The 19,044-nt window shown below is 39.9% G+C and overlaps 1 protein-coding gene across 12 annotated transcripts in view; it reads left to right on the top strand.

Moving 5' to 3' along the window:
* The window catches only part of Grk4 (G protein-coupled receptor kinase 4), a 95,056-nt gene that overhangs the window by 41,845 nt on the left and 34,167 nt on the right, over positions 1-19,044 (top strand). For all 12 annotated transcript variants that reach the window (XR_003955582.1, XR_003955585.1, XR_003955584.1 and 9 more), the window contains 4 exons: positions 8,039-8,131; positions 9,604-9,667; positions 14,095-14,235; positions 17,607-17,797. Coding sequence is in view for 8 of the 12 variants with exons in the window: in XM_017320670.2 (XP_017176159.1) it covers positions 8,039-8,131; positions 9,604-9,667; positions 14,095-14,235; positions 17,607-17,797 (489 nt within the window). In the remaining 4 variants the exon portion in view is untranslated. The remainder of the gene's footprint in view (positions 1-8,038; positions 8,132-9,603; positions 9,668-14,094; positions 14,236-17,606; positions 17,798-19,044) is intronic.

Raw genomic sequence — 19,044 nt, forward strand, 5'->3', positions numbered from 1 at the left:
CCTTTTAAAGACCTTTCTTATACATTTTTAAAGCAAACGAAAGTTTTCAAATCTCCTTATCTTATTTTGGTCTATCTTGATATTGTAAGCAGGATATGAGACCACTAAAGAGAGTTGAATTCTCTTATTTATTTATTCAATCGATAAGCCATGATTTCTCTGTACTAGATCTTTGGATGTATCCCTTACACAGTAGACAGCCTTGAACCACTTGCAAGAGATAGAGAGTGGCTTTGTGGGATATGCAACTGCACTGTAGTGGGACCTGATCTGAAACCTGTAATTTAATAGTATTGCTGGTGTTTATAGTAAAATTTCAAGGTTCTTTGTGGGTGGGTGGTGATAGGAACAGGAGGGATCAGGCAGGGTGTGGGAGTTAGAGACAGAGGGAAAGAGTATTGGGAAAGAAAACTGGAATTGGGGGTCAATTGTGGGAGTGATTTAGAAATATAGTGCAGTGGAATCTCCCTGGAATCCATGAGAATGACTCTAGAGAAGCCTCCTAATAATGGGGGATCTGAAGTAATGGGAGAACTGACCATCTTCTATAGCTAGGCAAGGCTCTGAGCAGTGGGACTTGGACATAAACCCAGTCACCAAACCTTTGACCTACAATCTGTCCTGTCTGCAAGACATGCTGAGGCAATGGTGGCACAGGACTTGTGGGAATGGCCAGTCCATGACTAGTCCAACTTATGGGCCTATGCCACAAGAGGTAGCTCATACCTGGTACTCTCTGGATGGCCAGGAACCAGAGGCAACACAGCCCAGAGATCCAGGATAGAACCAAACATTACTGGTGGGGGACAATGAAAATGATATTCTACTATACTTATAGATTGGTGGTAGCCCAATTGTCATCATAGAGGCATCATACAGCAACTGATGGGAGCAGATGCAGAGACCCACAGTGAATACTGCAGAATAGAGGAAAGATTGTAGGAGCCAGAGCGTTTGAGGACACCACGAGAACATGGGCCAAAGAATCAACTAAGCAGGGCTCATAGGGGCTCACAGAAATCAAAGTGACAAAAGGACCATGTTTGGTCTGAGCTAGGTCCTCTGCATATACCTTATGGTTGTACAGCTTAGTGTCGGGTTCCCATGTTCAATCGTGATGTAAGTGCCCAGTCTTTTTGTATCTTGTTAGGCCATGTTTGATAGATATCCCTGAGAGGCTTGCTCTTCTCTCTCTCTCTCTCTCTCTCTCTCTCTCTCTCTCTCTCTCTCTCTCTCTCTCTCTCTCTCTCTCTCTCTTTGATAGGGTGGGTGGGGGGGTCAGAGAAAGAGTTCATAGTGGGAAGAGGTAAGTTTTGGAAGGGACTGAGAGGAGTAGAGGGAGGGGAAACTGCAGTCTGAATGTATGAGAGAAGAATAAAAGTTCAAAAAAGTCAAGGCTCCCCATCTGCTCAGGCTGCCTCTTGAGGTATAGGTACTCTGCATGCTGAGGAGATAATATTTATTCCCTTCAGTGAGAAACTCAGTTAGCAATCCTATGTCCACAGATGAATGAATGGTTTCTGCCGCTGCTTTTCTAGCCAGGTATGATATTAGAATAGACTTTTCTCTGTACAATAGTTTTTTTGAGACAAAGTCTTAATGTGTAACTCTGGCTAGCATAAAACACACTGTATAGACCAAGCTAGCCTTGAACTCACAGAGATCCATCTGGTTCTGCCTACTGAGCACTTGGATTAAAGCTGTGTGCCACTATTCCCAGAAAGATTTTTAATTTTGTCATCTTTTTCTTGTTCTCACTCAATATTCATATTCCTGGTGTTCTAGTGAATTGAACTTCTTTTAAAAATCTTTATGAACAAAAACAACAATAGACATGCTGATGTGGACAAAGGAAATCCGTGGGCTTCAACCCTATACCAAGAACTACAGCCAATTAAGGAATGCTTAGAATGGGAGAAACAGTCTTCCCTGTGGAAGAGCACAGGAATACCAAGTGGTCAGCTGTGAAAATACACATATAAGTAATGGTATATAGACTGAGCAGATTGTACTTATGTGTCTAACCTATAAATATATTTATACATAAGCATAAGTACATATTTTTGAAAAACAGCAAAGAGGGCTATATGAGAAGGTTTGTTTAGGATAGGGGAAGAAAGGGAAGGGAGAAATGATGTAATTATAATCTCAAAAATAAAAGAAAATATTTGTATGTGTGTGTATGTGTGTGTGTGTGAATATGTGTGTGTGTGTATATTTGCACATGCCTGGAGTTTGCCCTTTTCCTCTTCCTCCTTTTTTCTTCTCCTTTCTTCTTTCTTCTTACTCCTTCCCTTTTTCTTCTTTCGGTTTGTCTCCTCTCCACCTCCTATAGCTGAGGACCAAACACAAGGCCTTTCACTTGCTAGACAAGTATTCTACAATGGAATAAGTCTCCAACCACTGCTTGAACTTTTTTTCAAAAAGATGTTGGTTCTGTTTGGTTTCTTCTCTAGTATGGCAGACAAACAGACATGGTCTTGTATCTCTGTTCACTATAGTCCTAGGACATTGTGGTTAATCATAAAAAACTTTTCCTTTGCTTGATTTTAGAGACACGAGGAGGGGCCTGGACTTTATTGTCTTTTAAATTCCTCTACTCAGGTTGAGTCATGAACTCTTCCTGTCACATATGTACAAAGAGACATGTAGTAGTAGTGGCAACTGCAAATTAGATACTTTGCAGATATTATCCCATTTGTCCCTTCTGGGCATGATTTACCAAATGAGAAACCAAGGCCATAGAAGTTGGCTAACTTACTCAGGCCCCATACTTCTGAATGGCTAAGGCAGGACTTGCCCAAGTAGGTGTTCTGGCAATCTTGATTTCTCTATTATCTTTGTGACTCTTTCCTGCTGCATCTTACATATAAGAGTTATGTTGAGGACAGATCAGCCAACATCCTCACATGGACATATTCCCCAAGTGGTTTGTGCAATTTTTGCAAAGAGTCCAGTCATGAGACAGGTGACATCTGAGGATAGCACCCTAGAGATAGAACAGTCCTCCCTGCCCTAATGGACAACAAGGGCTGATCTAGAGAGCTTCCTGGGGAGTATTCCTACTGGAAGTGTGAGGACACCATTTATATCCCTCCTCCTTCTGAAAATGTGGGTAATAAGACACAGATATTCCACTACCCTTTTTTTTTTTTTTTGAGACAGGGTTTCTCTGTATAGCTTTGGCTGTCCTAGAACTTACTCTGTAGACCAGGCTAGCTTCAAACTCACAGGAGATCCTTCTTCTGCCTCCTAAGTGTTAGAATTAAAGGTGTATACAACTACTGTCCAGTCATTCCATACTACCTTTGAGGAAAAATAATAATATTGTATCTCCTATGTCTGGGAACTCTCCTCTCTTCTCATAAAGGAAGTTTCAGAAAAGCATACCATGTCTTAGTGCTAGATACACATTGACAAGTGTACATCCCTGTGAAGGCTACTGTAACCTTAGGGGTCTTCATTATCAAGGACGTTTGAGGGCTGGAGAGATGGCTCAGCAATTAAGAGCACTAACTGCTCTTCTAGAGGTCCTGAGTTCAATTCCCAGCAACCACATGGTGGCTCACAACCATCTGTAATGAGGATCTGATGCCTTTTCTGGTGTGTCTGAAGAGAGTACAATGTCACATACATGAATTAAATAAATAAATCTTTACTACAGGGCAACAGTGATAAAAACTGGATGATATTAGTACAGAGACAGACATGTTAATCAATGGAATAGAATTGAAGACCCAGAAATAAAATTACACACCTATGGACACTTGATCTTTGACAAAGAAGCCAAAAATATACAATGGGAAAAAAAAAGAAAGCATCTTCAACAAATGGTACTGTTCTAACTGGATTTTGATATGTAGAAAAATGAAAATAGACCCATTTTTGTCACCTTGCACAAAGCTCAAGTCCAAGTGGAGCAGGGACCTCAACATAAAACCAGATACACTGAATCTAATAGAAGAGAAAGTGGGAAAGAACCTTGAACTCATTGGCACAGGGGGAAATTTTCTCAACAAACTCCAATGATGCACACTCGAAGATCAAGAATTGATAAATGGGACCTCATGAAACTAGAAAACTTCTGTAAGGCAAAAGACATAGCCAATAAGACAAATCAGCAACCTACAGATTGGGAAAAAAATCTTCACTAACCCCACATCCAATAGAAGGCTAATATCCAAAATATATAAAGAACTCAAGAAGCTAACCTCCAAAAAAAATCAAACCCAATTAAAAATGGGGTATAGAACTAAATTGAGAATTCACAGCAGAGGAATCTTCTTTAGGCTGAGAAGCACCTAAAGAAATGTTCAAAGTCCTTAGTGATCAGAGAAATGCAAATCAAAATGACCCTGAGATTCTACCTTACACCATTCAGAATGACTAAGATCAAAACCTTAGGCGGCAGCAGATGCTGGCAAGGATGTGGAGAAAGGGGAACACTCCTCCATTGCTGCTGGGATTGCAAACTGATACAACTCTGGAAATCAATCTGGAGGTTCCTCAGAAAATTGGAACTAGATCTACCTGAAGACCCAGTGTCTTAGTCAGGGTTTCTGTTCCTGAGCAAACATCATGACCAAGAAGCAAGTTGGGGAGGAAAGGGTTTATTCGGCTTACACTTCCATACTTGCTGTTCATCACCAAGGAAGTCAGGACTGGAACTCAAGCAGGTCAGGAAGCAGGAGCTGACGCAGAGGCCATAGAGGGATGTTCTTTACTGGTTTGCCTCCCCTGGCTTGCTCAGCCTGCTCTCTTATAGAACCAAGACTACCAGCCCAGAGATGGTCCCACCCACAAGGGGCCTTTCCCCCTTGATCACTAATTGAGAAAATGCCTTACAGTTGGATCTCATGGAGGCATTTCCTCAACTGAAGCTCCTTTCTCTGTGATAACTCCAGCTGTGTCAAGTTGACACAAAACTAGCCAGTACACCCAGCAATACCATTCTTGGGAATATACCCAAAAGATGCCCCACCATGCCACAGGGGCACATGTTCCACTATGTTCATAGCAGCCTTATTTGTGATAGCCAGAAGCTGGAAACAATCCAGATGTCCCACAACAGAAGAATGGATACAGAAAATGTGGTTCATTTACACAGGGGAGTACTACTCAGCTATTAAGAATGAGGACATCCTGAGTTTTGCAGGCAAATGGATGGAACTAGAAAATATCCTGAGTGAGGTAATTCATAGCCAAAAGGACATGCATGGTATGTACTCACTAATAAGTGGATACTAGCCAAAAAAAAAAAAAAAGGTACAAAATACCCAAGATGCAGTCCACAGAACTCAAAAAGCTCAACAAACTGAAGTGCCCAAGTACGGATGCTCAGTCCCACTTGGGAGGGGGAAGAAAGCAACCACAAAGGGGAGGGAGGGAAGGACCTGGGAGGGAAAGGAGATAGGGGAAAGAGAGGAACATGATCTGGTATTAGATTGGGGGAAAGGACTGAAACCCTGAGGGCCAGCAGAAAGAATGGAAACAGGCAACCTCAAGAGGTAGGAGGTTAGAGGAACCCTCCAGAATGTACCAGAGACCTGGGAGGTGAGAGACTCTCAGGATTCAAAGGGAGGGACCTTAGATGAAATGTCCTGCATTGGGGAGAGGGAACTTACAGAGCCCACCTCTAGCAGAAAGGCAGGGCATCAAGTGAGGGATGGGGTTGTCATTCCACAGTCAAAACTCTGACCCATAATTGTTCCTGTCTGAAAAAACTGCAGGGATGGAAATGGAGAGGAGCCTGAGGAAAAGAAGGTCCAGCAACAGGCCCAAAGTGGAATCCAGCTCAAGGGAAGGCCCCAAGACCTGACACTATTACTGAGGCTATGCAGTGCTCACAAAAAGGGACCTATGATGACTGGCCTCTAAAAGACCCAACAAGCAGCTGAGTCAGATATAGATATTTGCACCCAACCAGTGGATAGAAGCAGCTGACCCTGTTGTTGAATTAGGGAAGGCTGAAAGAAGCTGAGGAGAAGGGCAATCCTGTAGGAGGACCAGCAGTCTCAATTAATCTGGACCCCCAAGATCTCTCAGACACTGGACCACCAACCAGGCAGCATATACCAGCTGATATGAGGCCAGCACATATACAGCAGAGGACTGCTGGGTCTGGGTTTAGTCAGAGAAGATGCCCCTAACCCTCAAGTGACTGGAGACCCCAGGGAGTTTAGAGGTCTGGGGGTTTGGTGGAGGATGGAAGATGGTGACATCCTCATGGAGACAGGGGGGAGTGGAGTAAGTATGGTATGTGAAACAGTCAGAGGATGGACCATAAGGGGAATAAAATTTGGAGTTTAAAACAAACAAACAAACAAACAAACAAACGATTTTTAAAAGTAAGGACATATGAATTACATTATTTAAAAAATAGAATAAAGTAAAACAGAAATCCTGAGACTGGCTGAGATTTTAAATCTCAGTAGAAATAGCGGGAGAATTTCCAAAGCCTTTTCAGTTTCTACTACCAATTCCACAAAGATTTCACAGTATTTTTCCATTTGGACTTTGTCTGTGCTTGAGTACTTCCTAGTTTGCAATATCTGGGTAACTTTTCTAATGTTCAACCCATACCTCCCCTTCAGAAGACTTCAGATCTCTCTACCTGCAAAGGAAGTCTGTACAGCTTGTGACTTGTTCTCTGTCTGCCCTGCTCTCTTAAAAGTAGTGCACCTGCCTTTGTTATGTTTCTGTGGCATTAGGGATTGAACCCAGAGTGTCACACATTTTTTCAGCACTGAACCATATCCCCAGACCCCCAAGTAAGAATTTTATTATTCTGTAATAGAGTTATAAATAAGATCCAAGGGACAGGGATAATTTCATACAGTTTCTCCAAGAAATATGTAGTATAGGGAGATTGCTCAGTTGGTAAGACAGTTTGCTGTTAAAGCAAGAGGACCTGAGTTCAGTTTTCCTATACTCATATAAAAGCCCAATATGACTACTTGTGCCTATAACCCCAGCATCGAGGGTGGGGTGAGAGGTGTGATGAGAGGTGAAGACAAGTGTATTCCAAGAGTTTGAATCAATGTACTACATACACATGCACACATTGTACACACATACGATACATACACACAGATGTATAGCATCAAGTAATTTATTAGGTGTACATTTAAAAGAAAGATGGTGTAACATACCATAGATTATTATTGCCTACCATAGAACTATTACTATACATTTAAAATACTTTAGTTTTGTTGGTAAATGTTGACTTTTTCATACAGTGCACATGTGCACATACCTCAAATGCCTTTTAAACTATTATCTTCCTGTTCCTATATTCTTGTGTGTAGGTGTGTGTGTGGTGTGTGTGTGTGTGTGTGTGTGTGTGTGTATGTGTGTATGTGTGAGTAGATGTAGGTATTTGTATGTATGTGTACATGTGGATGCCAAAGGTCAAAATTGTTTTCTTCAATTGTGCTCCATCTAAGTTTTTTGAAGCAGAGTCTCTCCTTGAATATGGACCTGACTGTTTTGGCTGGACTGACTGGCTAGCAAACCCTTCAGTATCTTTTGGTCTTCACTCCACTACACATACTCCTAAGCTAAGTCTGCAACATCTAGCTTTTGAGTGAGGTTATCAGGTAACCTACACTAACCTTGATCTAACTATGTCAAAGCTATCCATGAATTCCTGATCCTCTTGTCTCTACCTCCCAAGTGTTGGGATTTCAGGTATACACAACCAAGCCTGGCTTTTTACGTGGATTCTGAGTACCCAAACTTAGGTCCTCATGTCTGAAAAGAAGGCATTCTACTGACTGAACAAGTTTCCTAGCCCCATTAATAAGTTAGTATTTGTTTTATGTCCATATACATAAAACACTTCTGACTTTTAGAAAGTAAAGGGAGTCCATTTCTTTAAAAATTTTTATATGTTCACTGATATCATTGGAATCTATGGACTTCCATAATAGCAGATTCTGTATACTGAATTGGGTCAACTTTCTCACTGACTGTTAACTGTGACACCGCTGTTATATTCCTACATGATAAATATATAATTGTTTAAAATATTTTCTAGAATTGTCTGTAAGTATTTGAGTGAAACACCATTTGAAGAATACCAAGAAAGTACCTACTTTAATCGATTTTTACAATGGAAATGGCTAGAAAGGTAGGTTTTAATTTAATAGTAACTAAAAGTAATAACTTTTCACAATGCATACTATTTGATGTTAACTTTTCTACCCATTACAATACTACTAGAAATCTTGGTTGTACATATTATTTTACATAGAAATGTTTAATAGGTAGAATATTATGTAATTGCTTCTGATTCAGTAAACTCCATTCTTTCTCTTTAAAATGGTAGTTCATGCTCATGGTACATGGTTAGAAAATAAAACATTTGGCTTTATAGTAATACAATGCAGTGGTTGAAACTTCACAGTCTAGCTATGTGGCATTAGGGAAGTGACTTAACCACTGTGAGCTATAGATCCTTTTTCCGTACAGATATACTTACACCCCTGTCGTAGTTAGGGTTTCTATTGCTACCAAGAGACATCATGACCATGGCAGCTCTTATAAAGGAAGACATTTAATTGGGGTTGGCTTACAGTTCAGAGATTTAGTCTATTATTGTCATGGTGGTGCACAAGCAGACATGGTGCCAGAGAGGTAGCTGACAGTTCTACATACATATTGGCAGGCAACAGGAAGACAGAATGACTCTGAGCCTGCCTTGGGCTTCTGAAAACCCAAAGCCCGTTTCCAATGAGACATTTTCTCCAGTAAGACCACACCTACTCCAGCAAAGCCACACCTCTCAGTAATGCTACTCCTATGAGCCTATGGGGGCCATTTTTATTCAGACATCCACAAAACTCTACACTGCTTGACTCTTGCTGGGAGATGCATGTACAATGCTTAGTCCAGGGTTTGGTGCACAAAAGAAGTGCCATAAAAGCATCAGTTGCTATCAGTACAATTGTGATTACTATTTCTAAAATGATTATTGATTATTGTAAATTACCACTAATAATTGACATCTAACTCCTCACCCCCATTTTTGAGATGAAGTTTCATCATATAGTCTGGTTGGTCTCCAACTTGCTGTGTAGACCAGGCTGACCTTAAACAGATTTGCTTGCCTTTGCATCCTGAGTACTGGGATTAAAGGTGGGTGCCATCCTGCCCCCCACCACACACATTTCTTTTTGAGAGGTGACATTTTGAGGTACTTTATATAAAGAAAAGTGTGCTATATTTATATAGTTTTCTTTGGCAACCTTTTGACAGGTTGGAAAATATGCCAAAGATTTTTCCTTGAAAAAGAAGGTTGTTCCATGATCTGTAAACATACATATTTCCTAGAATGGGCTGCTTGCATACTTATCTTAAATTATGCAGGATAATTGAGCTGTTCTGTGTTTGTGTCAGTGTCTTTAATAAATTTTAAATGTGCTTGTTTCTTGAATGAAAAGTTGAGAGCTATGATGTCTGAGCATAGACACCTTCATCTCAGGCACTCTGTTTTAGGCCTATGGGCCAACAGATAGGGTTAACACCAGCTTTAGGTAGGCTTTTCTATTTTGTAATAAAAGTGCAATATGACATCTGAAACTTTTTTTTTTAATTGGTTAGGCGTCCAGTAACAAAGAACACATTCAGACAATATAGAGTTCTAGGAAAAGGCGGATTTGGAGAGGTGAGTAACCTGTGCCAGTTACGGCAGTAATTCTGTTAGAGAGATAGCTGGCCAGCCACACTCAGGAGTCCAGGTAATGTATCAACTTTGCCAATACACTTATCTCCTTATTGTGCATTTTGAGAATAGTTTCAGGCAACTTGAAATGAAGATGGATCTTTGAACAAAATATACTTTGCTTTAAGCTTTAAAACAACAACATAACAAACTTCTTATTTTGTTACTTCACCTTATACTTTCCAGTCTGACAGAAGCTATTTTTTTCATGGTTGATGCTTAAGTTAGGCAGTTTGTCCAGACTGAAAAATTTGTGAAATGTCTGTTATTCAGGACTATCTCTGAAGTTTATGTTGCATAGAGTACTACTTATATTTAAAGTGGTGAAGTCTCACCGGCTTATCCAAATTAGGTTCTGGGTTCTAGAACTTCTAGTGCCTTAGCAAGCTGGGACCACAAATAAACACATGCCATTGAATCTAACCAGACGACATTGTCAATTATGCTTATTTAACTTTGCTGTGTTTTGACATTGTTGTAGTTTGCATTCTAGTGCTGTGATAAAACACTCTGACCAAAAGAACCTCATGGAGGAAAGGATTTGTTTGTCTTATACTTTGAAGTCTCCATCTATCATCAAGGAAGGCCACAGCATGAATTCAAGCAGGAATTTGAAGCAGCACCATGATGAATGCTGCTTATTGGCTTTCTTCCTCTGGGTCATGCTAAACCAGCTTTCTTATACAACCCAGGCCCACAGGGTGACTGGACCCTCCTCTATACGTAACAACCAAGAAAATAGCCCACAGACATGCCCCAGGGCAATCTGATAGAGGCTATTTCTCAATTGAAATTTCCTATTCTAAGCTCTATGTTGTGTCAAATTGATGATTTTGGAGGGGAAAATAGAAAAGGAGCTAACATTTGAAATGTAAATAAAGAAAATATCTAATTAAAAAAAAATAAAATGTCAAAGACAAACTCCAAAAAAAGGGAAAGAAAAAGAAACTAATCAGTATAGGTAGAGATGTACCTTATCCCTGCACCAAAAGGTGTCCATGGCCTCTCGTGATGGTGTATGCCTGTAATTGGGAAGCTGAGTTATGAAGATAGCAAGTTCTAGACTAGCCTAGATTACATAGTGAAGCCCTGTCTGAGAAAAAAAAATGTGTTTGGATCTAGGGATATAGAACATAGTATAGCGCTTGTCTCGCATATGCATGGCCTGAGTATGATCCCCAATACCTTTAAAGGAGTATTTTAAAATGTACGAATTTAGAAAATCCTAGGGAAGTATCACGCAGATTTGAGGGGTATGTTTTAAATACAGTGGTTGTCCTGGATACAGATCATCTGTAGCAGCTAGACGGAGTTCTGTTGTGATCATTTAAAGAGATTTTAGTAGTCCCATTATCTGGAGTGATCATATTCAATCTATGGATTTCCAAGTCCACATGAGACAGGCATGCTATTAGGGACTTACACTTTTTAAAAACAGTCAGTTTACACTGCCCAGATGTGAATTAAATCATACATTCTCTTGAATTCTAATTTTAAATAAAAGCAGAATCTACCAGCATTGCTTCAAAATTAGGAAACCAGCTTCAGAGTTACTGTGCTCAGGTGAGCTCTGTTAGCCATTTACATACTGAGGTGAAGGAAGTGGGTCAGAACTGCCATGACTTCCTGTTGGAGGTGCACCCCTTACATAGCTGGAGACTTGTACGACTTATAGATTAGTATTTGGCCAATTCACCCAACACTGTTTTAAGCCCTTCATGGGGATGGTCTGTAAGCAACCTCTGTGGAATGTGTTCTAGATTATATACTTTCCTCTCTTCAGCTCATGCTGTTGTTCTTGATCTCCATGTACAAAAGCTTTAGATTTTGTCAAGGAACAGAGGAAAAGTTTTTGGGAGCTGGGACTTGTGTTTTAAAAAAATGAAATTCTAACTATATTCACATACATGATTTAAGATTGATTCAGTAGGATCATATGAGCATTTTAATCATTGTGAAAGATGATATAGATTATTTTTGTATATGTTTACTTGGGTTTCCAAACAAAAGATTAGATGGATGAGTTAGCTGTGGTAGCTCTTTGCAGACTTTTTGTGGGTATTTTAGGCTCTAAGACAAGCCTGGAGTGTGTGCTCTGTTTCTACTCTTAGTGTCAGTCAGAGGGAGCCTGTAGAGGTTTGTTCTTGCTGCCTATTGTAATGCTAAGTGTGCGCCCCCAAAACCTGGAGTCTGCATGCAGATATGTGACCCTGCCCCCCAAGTTATTTCTGATTGGTAAATAAAGATACCAACAGCCAATAGCTGGGCAGAGGAGACATAGGTGGAGTTTAGGTTTCCCAGGCTTGGGGTCAGAGGAGAATCATGAGGGAGAGAAGGTTAAAGAGTGCCACAGACCACCCCAGTTGGGTGTGGGGGTCCCTGGAATGAGGGTCCTTGAAGCTAGGTGGGTAAGGACTTGGCAGTGACAAACAGAAACAAACACAGAGGCAGTTTGAATCTGAGTGTATTTGCAGCTCTCAAGCAGGGGGCTTTATACATTTAAAAAACCAAATATTACATCTCTTAGAAACTATATCCAGTGAAACAATCACAGATACCAACAGAAATCATTTGGCACAATAAAGCACAAAAAATTATCCAAGCATTACAACTCTAAAACTATATGTTCAGTGAATCACAAACAGGAAAGGTAACATCATTATAAACCATTAAAATATAACAATTCTAGAAGGATGTATTCAGTGGGGGCTGTCGTCCAAGGCTAGTGGCATATTTCCAGGAGCAGGTTAATAAATCTTTAACGGTCAGTGCTCTTAACTGCTGAACTAACTTTCCAACCCCATGGTCAATTATTATTTAACATCTAGTACCTGATTTTTTATAAATCTTCAATGTATAAATTTAAACTACTTTAATTCTTTCTAATTAAGGCTTTCTTTACCATATACCAAAATCCACCCCTGATGATACACGTGTAGCCTTATGAAATTTTATTGTTGGGAAAGTTTTTATCATAATAGTTTTGTAAATGATTTAGAAAGTAAAACGTTGGTTTCCCTGGGGATAAGATCATGTTAGTGGCCCCATCTCTAGGGATGGTTTCTTACTCATTATTCTCGCTTAAGATCTTGGCCTAGGCTACCAGGAACATGAAAATAAGAAAAGGAATAAGAGAAAACAAAACAGATAGATTGCCATGAGAACTATGGCTCAATATGTTTTCTCTGGCGAAGAGTTCCACAACCGATTCCAGGAGGACTCCCTGTTTAAGGTCAATCGCCTCAGTTTGTGGAACTTGTCACACAGATCCTACTGGAGGTGATGTGGCAAAAGAGGAAGGAGAAGCTACCATGGGTTAGGTGGGCCATAAAAATGTGGCCCCAAGGGTTGGCCAATTAGATTTAAGAGCAGCCCAGTTGAAACATAATAAGTAACAATAAATAATTTGGAGTTACCCATAGGAAAGTAGATTCTAATAGCTTAGAAGATAGATATTGACCCAGCTCTTGTGCTGATTAAGGTTTATTGTAAATATAAAGGTTGTGTGTGTCTTTTATCTGGGAACTAAATGGTCTAAAGTGGAGTAGAAACCCCAGGTCTGGATTGAATAATTTATACAACAGGACCTTACTGAGTAAGTGCAGGGTTAGTTATAGTTCCCTGTCAGCCTCAGTTCCTAGCATTAACACCTACCTGTCCCATGAGCCTGGAAGGGAGATGTGATTTACTGATTTTGCAAACAGTAGTTCTCTTGCTTGTGCTTTAAGTGCTATCAAGTCAATGTACAGCTTCCTAAGGGAAGCATGGTGAAAAACATTTGGGTGGATGACCGGTGCCAAAGGTAGCGCAATGCTGTGAGAAGAACATGTACTTCACAGCTGTGCAAGCCTAAGATCAAGTTCTGCTTGCCATTGCCAGTTGTGTGATCTTGGGTTGCCATCTTGATCTCATCTTTGGCAGGAGAGTGATGGGCCCTGCTTTAGCTTCATAAGTACATGAAGCTTTTATACTCGGCCTTGAACTTTTTAGGAAAAACAAAACAAAACAAACAAACAAAAAAACCCAGAGTCATTCAAATTTTATAGTCTAAAAATTTGCTTTTATAAGAATCTAAAGACATATCATGACATACTTAAATAGACTCAGCATTATCACAAAGAAAAACAAGTTCCCTTTGCATCTTGATAAAACACATTCACTTCATTCCCAGCAGCTACTAGTGACAAGAAACTGGGCGTCTGAGGAAGATCCAGCTGGAAACTTCTAGTTATCAATACCCAGATGGCCTTGGGTTATCACATGCGGTATCTGGCCTTTACCAGGGAAGATTATCATAGAGAAAAAAAAGTTTTATTCATATACCCTAAAAATGTCAGTTATATATAAATCTTTTCCTTCTTTTAAACTAGGTTTGTGCCTGTCAAGTACGAGCTACAGGAAAAATGTATGCCTGCAAAAAACTAGAAAAAAAAAGAATAAAGAAGAGGAAAGGTGAAGCCATGGCTCTGAATGAAAAAAGAATCTTAGAAAAATTGCATAGTAGATTTGTAGTAAGTATCTTATTTTAGTCACAGTATGTTACTTTTCTTACTGCTGTGATAAAATGTGTATCTAAAGCAACTAAAGTAGGAAGGGTTTATATTAGCTCACCGTTTGAGAAGGGATACAAACTATTATGTCAGACAAGACATGACAAGCAATGTAACATGGTGGGTCACTTGACATCTGCAGTCAGGAGACAGAAATCCGACTTTTGATGTCAGCTTGTTTTCTCCTCTTACTCACTATGAGACAACAGGCTGTGGGCTGTCACCTCTGCTGTTCAGTGTAGGTCTTCCCTGCTCAGTGAAATCTTCCTGGAAGCACCCTCCCAGACACAGGTTTGTCTCCTAGGTGATTCTAAATCCTGTCAAGATGACAATGAACCTTAACCATCACAGTCTTTCCGTGCGTGTATATTGTTTGAATCATAGAATTTTGGCCTGTAGTTCTGTTATAAATTCTGATTCAAGTAATGGACTTAGGGGTTATTTTTCTTCATTGAGTTTTTGTGGAGTTTTGCTGTCCCCTATTGGAAATTATTTCACTTTGTAATGATGTCCTTCTTATTTAGTCTTGGTAGGATATGGCAGTGCTGAGCCTGCTGTTGATTTGTGAGTTGTCAGCAGTTTTATGCTGTCTGCCATACCATGCTGTCAAGTTTTCTTCACACCTTGATGATTCCTGATGAGTGCTTTTTCTTCCCCTTGTGATAGCCAAGCTCATGATCAGCTGCCTCCTGTTGATCAGCTCTGGCCCATCAGCATGATCACTCTGTACTTAAAGATTCTTTTTCCAGTTCTTCTAAAGTGGACCTCCTCTCCTCTTTGGTCTCAAGTCACTTTTCCATCCTTTGATTTCCTTCCTTCCTTCCTTCCTTTCTTTCTTTCTTTCTTTCTTTCTTTCTTTCTTTCTTTCTTTCTTTCTTTCTTTCTTTCTTTTCTCTTTCTTTCTTTCTTCCTTCCTTCCTTCCTTTCTTCCTTTCTTCCTTCCTTTCTTTCTTTCTTTTCTTTCTTTCTTTCTTTCTTTCTTTCTTTCTTTCTTTCTTTCTTTCTCTCTTTCTTCCTTCCTTTCTTTCTTCCTTTCTTTCTTCCTTTCTTTTCTTCCTTTCTTCCTTTCTTCCTTCCTTCCTTCCTTTCTTCCTTTCTTTCTTTCTTTCTTTCTTTCTTCCTTTCTTCCTTTCTTCCTTTCTTTCTTTTTCTTTTTTTTTCTGCTCCTGAAGTGTTTGCCACTGGACTCTCAACTACCATTCTCTACTTGAAAGATTTTTCAAAATTGCAGGTAAGAACTGAAGATGTAGTGGACTGGTGTGAATCAGAGGACTGATCCCAGGTTGTAGGCTTTCCCACTCCTACTTAAGTATTCATTGGAGCGTCTGTTGAAGTATGAAGACTGGTTAAGACAGAGGATGAATAATGGTTATACAATGATTTTTAGTGTTAAAATTTATTTCCTTGAAGTCATTTATTTCTTGGTATCAAGGTTAGATGCTTTGTAGAGACAGATGTTCTAAACCAGCACCTCTTCATAGCCAGCATCTGTATTTAGTAGCGTAAGTCTGTGTGTTTGCTATGACAGTTTCACATGGAGTGAAGTGACACTCATCTTAGAGCTGTTTAAACACGTATTACCTTGAAGCATAGAAACTTCAAATTTAGCTTTATGAGAGGGGTATAAGTAGTTATGGCTCATGACACAACATAGTTTTGTTTCTGTATTTTTTGGCTTCTTTCACAGAACCTGGACTTATTTCATTTTATCTGTTATTCTGTTTTTTTTTCCTGTTCATAATGAATCATTGGCAGGTTCTGACCTACCCTTAAGTCCTAGTCCTTCCCACTGCCTCCTCATCTATGCAACAGCACCCTCTCCAGAGTTCCTACCTCTGTCTGCACTTGTCCATTGCAGTCTGTTATCCATGAAATCATAATCTGTGGGGTTAGATTGTCTACACTTTCCTGCTCAAGCTGTTCTCTGATCATCTTTACACTGAGAATGAAATCAGTGTGTGTTCCAGCCTCTCAGGCACTGAGCCACTAGGCTCCTGCATCCTCCACCACCCTGTTTCCTAAGATGTCCCACCAGGTCTGGGAGCTGGATGTGCCCTCTATGTGAAATATGGCCACCTTCTGCTCATCCTTGAATATCCTCTTCTACACCTGCATTAGTCACTCCGTGCATCAGAGTGATGTTTACAGAATAGAAAATCAGAACCTGTTGGTGTCTTGTTCTCTACTGGGTCCTGGTACCTAGATAAAGGCTGGCATGATAAATGGTTCTCAAGATTATTTTTAATATGCATTAGATGTATATAGGATTGATACTCATTTACAGGAGGGGAGAGAGTAAGGGTTTCTTAAAGCATAAATGAGAAATTCAATGCAGTTTAACTTTTGTCCAACTTATGTCAGCTGGTGATGAAAGTGTACAGCAGGGGTGTTGTGGATGCTTCATCCCACTCTCCTCATTCTCAACCCTCTGCAAAGAAACACTTTGTTTGAATTGTCAAACAAGACAATAGAAAAGTGAGCAAATCTTATCAGGGTTTGGGAATGTAGCTCTGTGATAGAATACCCGCCTGACAGATAGAAAGCACTAAGTCCAGCTAATAGGAAGAAGAGAAAGAAGTGGAGAAGTAAAATTATTTTTGGCCAGGTGTACCTGTAATCCCAACTACTCAGAATACTGAAGCAGGAGAATTACTTGATCCTAGGAGCTCAGAGCCAGCTTGGGAAAAACTCATTTCTTCAAAAGCAAAACAAAACCAAAAACATAAAGATACTTCACAAAAAAAGCTACAACTGACTAATGAATATATGAAAAAGTATGAGGAGTGTTCATTGCAAATAACAAGGATGACAGTTCAAGGCTAGCCTTAGCTATATAGTCAGTTGGAAACCAACTTAGGCCACATATTGAGACCCAGTCTTCTAAAACCAAGGCTTGGGGATATGGCTCAGCATCATAAAAGTAAAACAACAACAACAAAACTCCTCAATAGGAACCATTATACCTTAACCATCCTGGCTTAAACCAAAAGAATCAATACCACCAAATGTTAGAGGAGTGTGAAACAGCAAGATCTTGCCAGCACTACTGAATGCAGGTGCTCTAGAAGTTCTTAGTGTCATACAGTCAGACCATAGTGTGGAGAAATCAATATCCAACTACTCAATTTCCATGCAGAACTGCACAAGATCTTTGCTAAGTAAAGATCCAAAGGCATATGATGTATGTGTGAAATTCTCTGAAGCACATAGTGTTTTGGTGTTTTATTTATAAACCTAACGATAATTTGGATTGTTGATAGCAAACAGAGTAAGTCAGTAGTGAACAAGTAGTTTTGTTTTGTTTTGTTTTTTTATGATGCTGTTGTTTTTAGGTTAGTTTAGCCTACACTTATGAAACCAAGGATGCTTTGTGTTTGGTGCTAACCATAATGAATGGAGGGGATTTGAAGTACCACATTTACAACCTGGGTGATCCTGGCTTTGAGGAGCCGAGAGCTGTGTTCTATGCTGCAGAGCTGTGCTGTGGCTTGGAAGATTTACAGAGGAAAAGAATTGTATACAGGTAAGAATGGTGCGACCTGTGTTAAAGCCTGTTCACCTAAGTCCTGGATTCCACTGGGAGTTTCCTCCGGCTCATACTTGCTGTCATGGGATGGGAAAGGAACCACAGGGATGCTTGGGTGGCATTCTGAGGGGGATTATCCCTTTAAGTGTAGGACATAGCCAGTCAGAAATATACCTTGGTTTCCTTCTTAGTTTATCTTTTCTCTTCTAAGAAATTATCTTTTTGAAGAGGAACTTTTCCCCTTAAGTCAATCAAATAGATAGTGTGAGCATGAGAAAGCCTGTATTCAGAATTCTGATCTACTTGATAGCTCTGAAAAACATTCATAACGTTCCAAGAAAATGACAGAATCAAGTGTACTGTCTTCTTTTTAATTTGTAATTCATTAAGAAAGTCAATTGAAGCCAGTGATAGCACATGCCTTTAATCCCAGCACTTTGAGATTCAGAGACAGGCAGATCTCTGTGAGTTCTTGGCCAGCCTGGTCTACAGAGTAAGTTCCAGGACAGTCAGGCTCACATAGAGACATCCCATCTCAAAAAAGATAAATAATAAAATAAAATTAAACTTTTGGCTAGAATTAGCTTAAACAATCAGTATATTAAAATTAGAAAATAATTCATCTCTCTTAGATATTAGGATTTTAATATAATGAATCTCATTTTGATCAATTTCCCTGGGCACTTTTGTTTTTTCTTTCAGATATTCACCTGCCAGCCAATCCCTAATGAGAATTTCTTTCCTTTAAGACAAATATTTGTTTGTGTGTGAATGAGTTTGTACATGTGTGTGAATGCGTTTGTACATGTGTGCATGTTGCCAGAAGCACATGCATGAAGGTAAAGGACAGGTTTGGGTGTCAGTTCCCTCCTCTCAGCTTATGTGGGATAGGGTTTCTTCTTTGCTGCAGTGTACATCAGGGAAGCTGGCTTGTGGGCTTTTGGGCATCTCTTGTCTCTGCCTCTCATCTCACCATAGGAACACTGGGATTATAGATGCATACTATATCACCATGGGTTTGGGTGTTCAATTCAAACACAGGACCTCATGCACAGCAAATGTGTTTACCCACTGAGACATCTCCCTAGCTTTCTAAAGAGAATTCCTAACCTTGTTCCCTTTAAAAATGAATTTCAGAGTGGCCTGTGTATTTCTTCTTCCCCATTCAGTTGTCCATCACTTCACACTGTTTTCCATGGTGAACAGCTTAGTCCATGTCTTTCTCTTGTTAGACAACTAACAGA

The sequence above is a fragment of the Mus musculus genome, chromosome 5, assembly GCF_000001635.26.
Source record: "Mus musculus strain C57BL/6J chromosome 5, GRCm38.p6 C57BL/6J".
Classification (NCBI taxonomy): domain Eukaryota; kingdom Metazoa; phylum Chordata; class Mammalia; order Rodentia; family Muridae; genus Mus; species Mus musculus.